The 4103-nt window shown below is 48.3% G+C and overlaps 1 protein-coding gene across 1 annotated transcript; it reads right to left on the bottom strand.

The window, feature by feature from the left end:
- Positions 1-993: 993 nt before the first annotated feature.
- Positions 994-1317, bottom strand: LOC123497022 (uncharacterized). Its single transcript, XM_045232730.1, has one exon. The coding sequence runs from the start codon at positions 1315-1317 to the stop codon at positions 994-996; it is 324 nt and encodes a 107-aa protein (XP_045088665.1).
- Positions 1318-4103: the final 2786 nt, after the last annotated feature.

Below are 4103 nucleotides of genomic sequence, written 5' to 3'. Positions count from 1 at the left end.
AGCAGCCGGAGCCGCCAGGATATGCGGCGTGGTCAGCATCTTTTTGAGCTGGAGGAAGGCCTAGTCCGCCTTGTCGTTCCACTCTAAGCAAGTGGTTTTCTTCATTAACTAGTACATGGGAAGAGCCTTCTCGCCTAGCCGGCTGATGGACGCCAAGCACCCGGTGAACTTCTGGATGTCGCGCAGCCGGGTGGGTCTTTCCATCCGCTCAATGGCCTTGATCTTCACAGGGTTGCACTCAATGCCGCGTTCTGAGACAAGGAAACCAAGGAGCTGGCCGACTGGGACTCCGAAGACACACTTTTTTTGGTTGAGCTTGATCTGAAAGCGGTACAGGTTGTCAAAGGTCTCCTTGAGATCCTCTAGGAGTGTGCCTCGCTTCTCCGTCTACACCGCAATATCGTCTACATAGACGTGGGCATTTCTGCCGAGTTGCTTGAGGAGGCACTTCTGCATGCAACGCTGAAACATGGCACCGGCATTTCTCAAGACGAATGTCATGGTCAGGTAGCAGAAGTCTCCGGATGGTGTGATGAAGGCGGTCTTCAGCCGATCGGCCGGGTTCAGCTTGATCTGGTGGTAGCCGGACTAGGCATCAAGGAAAGACAGCAGCTCGCATCCGGCCGTGGAGTCAATCACCTGATCTATCCGGGGCATAGCAAATGGATCTTTGGGGTAGGCTTTGTTGAGGCTAGTGTAGTCCATACACATGCGCCACTTGTTGTTCTTCTTCAGTACAAGGACTGGGTTGGCAAGCCACTCTGGGAAAAACACTTCCATGATAAAGCGGGCTGACAGAAGCCGGGCTATCTCTTCACCAACAATTCTTCTCTTCTCTTCTCACAGGCAGCCGAGGGGTTGCTCGACTGGTTTTGCATCTGATCTGACATGTAGCTTGTGCTCAGCGAAATCCATCGGAACACCCGGCATGTCCTTGGGAGACCATGCGAAGATGTCCCGATTCTCACGAAGGAAATCGACGAGATCGCTTTCCTATTTACTGTCCAGGTGGGCCCCTACGATAGCGAACTGTTCCGGGTGCTCTGGGTCCAAGGGAATCTTCTTGGTTTCTTTGGCCGGCTGGAAGGAGCCCTGATACTCCGACTCCTTGGGGTCTGGTGACAAGTCCGGATGCGTGCCGGCCATGGCCACAACCCGGTCGAGGAGTCGCCTTTCTGCAGCGATGACAAGGGACTCGGCCAGCCGACTGCTGGCAGCAACGCATGTGGCCGACTTCTGGTACTCGCCGGCTATGGTGATAATGCCCTTGGTACCCGGCATCTTCATCATGAGGTAGGCGTAGTGCGGCACCACCATGAACTTGGCCAGAGCAGGCCGGCCAAAGAGCGCATGGTAGGCTCTCTCCAGATCGACCACCTCGAACCAGATTGGCTCTCGGCGAAAGTGATCTTTGTCTCCAAAGAGGACGTCTATCTTAATCTTGCCGACTGGGGAGTAGGAAAGGCCAAGTACAATGCCATAGAAGACGGTCCGACTGGGTTGGAGCTGATTCTCCTTGATGCACAGCTACCACATGGTGTCGCGACAGAGGATGTTGATGTTGCTACCACCGTCTATCAGAACTCGGGAGAAGTGACAGGCTCGCCACTCTGTTGCGAAGGTGGCATCCAGCACCAGGTCGTAGGAACCCGGAGAAGGCATCACCTCCGGGTGGTCGGCACGGCTCCAGCTGATAGGCCTCCAAGCAGAACTACCCCCACTACCCCCTATAATGAACTTCCGCTTCATGCACAACCAAGGAGGAAGGTTATACATATATACAGTCACAGGCTAGGTGCTATGGTTGCTGCTCTGCTCCCCAAAAGGATTAATACCATCTGCGCTTAGACCAAACCATAAGCTCCTTGCGTCACCTGCAAAGTCCTTCCTGTACTTTCTCTCGATTTTTCTCCACTGTGACCCATCAGTGGGTACTCTCAACTTCCCGTCTTTCTTACGGTCTTCTCTGTGCCATTGCATCGCCTTGGCATGCTCTTTGTTTTGGAACAAACGTTTCAACCGTGGTATTATAGGAGCATACCACATCACCTTGGCAGGAATCTTCTTCCTGGGGCGCTCGCCCTCGACATCACCAGGGTCATCGCAGCTGATCTTATAGCGCAATGCACCGCATACCGGGCACGCGTTCAAATCCTCGTACTCACCGTGGTAGAGGATGCAGTCATTAGGATATGCATGTATCTTCTGCACCTCTAACCCTAGACGGTAGGCAGCCTTCTTTGCTTCGTACGTACTCTCGGGCAATTCGTTGTCCTTCGGAAGCATATTCTTTAACATTACCAGCAACTTTCCAAATCCCTTGTCAGATACACCATTCTCTGCCTTTCATTGCAGCAATTCCAGTGTGGTGCCTAGCTTTTTCTTGTCAGCTTTGTAATTCGGGTACAACAATTTCTTGTGATCCTCTAACATGCGCTGCAACTTCTTCTTCTCCTTTTCACTTGTGCAGTTTCTCTTTGCATCGGCAATGGCCCGACCTAGATCATCAGTGGGCTCATCTGATGCCTCTTCTTCAGCTTCTCCTTGCATTGCCGGCTCAACTTCTTCTTGCATTGCCAGCTCAGCTTCTTCCCCCATTGTTGTATCATCGTATTCAGGGAACCCATGGCCAGGATAGCTATCGTCGTCCTCTTTTTCTTCATTGTCTTCCATCATAACCCCTCTTTCTCCGTGCTTGGTCCAAACATTATAGTGGGGCATGAAACCGGACTCAAACAGGTGGACGTGAATGGTTTTTAACTTAGAGTAATTCTGACCATTCTTATAGCCAGCACATGGACAAGGCATAAACCATCCTCCCGCTTGTTTGCCTCGGTCGCAAGCAGAAAAGTATGCACGCCATCAACGAACTATGGAGAGCATCGGTCATCGTACATCCATTGCCAGCTCATCTTCATTACACAGCACCGAATAGACCAGATTAATACAAGTTCATACAACACTTAAATGCAACATACAAATAACTCTCTAGCTAAAGCATTTAAATGCAACAACAAATACGATCAAGATCGCAACTAAGATAACAATTGATCCAACAGCAAAATGATACCAAGCCTCACTATCAATGGCATATTTTCTAATCTTTCTAATCTTCAAGCGCATTTTCTGCATCTTGATCTTGTGATCATCGATGATATCGGCAACATGCAACTCCAATCCCATCTTCTCCCCCTCAATTCTTTTCAATTTTTCTTTCAAATACTCGTTTTCTCTTTCAACTAAATTTAACCTCTCGACAATAGGGTCGGTTGGAATTCCCGGTTCACATACCTCCTAGCTAGATAAATATATCTTTGTCAACTTGATGGGCTTAATTTGTGATACGTCTCCAACGTATCTACAATTTATGAAGTATTCATGCTATTATATTATCCTTCTAGGATGTTTTATATGCATTTATATGCTATTTTATATGATTTTTGGGACTAACCTATTAACCTAGAGCCTAGTGCCAGTTTCTGTTTTTTCCTTGTTTTTGAGTTTTACAGAAAAGGAATACCAAACGGAGTCCAATTGACGTGCCAATTTTTAATAATTTTTTATGGACCAAAAAGAAGCCCCATGAGTAAAAGAGTTAGGCTTGAAGAGTCCCGGTCTGTCCACGAGGGTAGGGGGCGCGCCCACCCCCCTGGGTGTGGGCCCCTGCCTCGTGGACGACTCGGAGACCCCACTGACGTGAGGCCTACGCCTCCCACGGATTGATAAACCTTAGGTCATCCACTTGACGGAAATTTGCTACTGTCCTACAAACCTCTGCACTTGGAGGCCCAACAACGTCTACAAGAAGAAGGTTGTGTAGTAGACATCAAGCTTTTTTCTGGCGCCGTTGCCGGGGAGGTTAGTGCTTGAAGGTATATCTTTAGATCTTGCAATAGAATCTTTTAGTTTCTTGTTTTATCACTAGTTTAGTCTATAAAAGAAAACTACGAAAAATGGAATTAAGGGTGCCTCATATGCTTCATCTTTTTAATGTCTTTCGTGAAAATGATGGGAAGGAAAATTGTGCTCAAGTACTAGAAGAAGAATTACATAGAATGCTTGGCACAAAATATGTGAATGATGAGAATGATTTCAATGTTGTT

Source organism: Aegilops tauschii, chromosome 2 (genome assembly GCF_002575655.3).
Source record: "Aegilops tauschii subsp. strangulata cultivar AL8/78 chromosome 2, Aet v6.0, whole genome shotgun sequence".
Classification (NCBI taxonomy): domain Eukaryota; kingdom Viridiplantae; phylum Streptophyta; class Magnoliopsida; order Poales; family Poaceae; genus Aegilops; species Aegilops tauschii.
The sequence above is the reverse complement of the archived record's forward strand: the minus strand, read 5'-3'. Positions and strand labels throughout refer to the sequence as shown.

Bases quoted from the DNA above. Each gene is read 5' to 3' on its own strand.
- LOC123497022 (XM_045232730.1), bottom strand. From the start codon at position 1,317: ATGGTGGTGCCGCACTACGCCTACCTCATGATGAAGATGCCGGGTACC.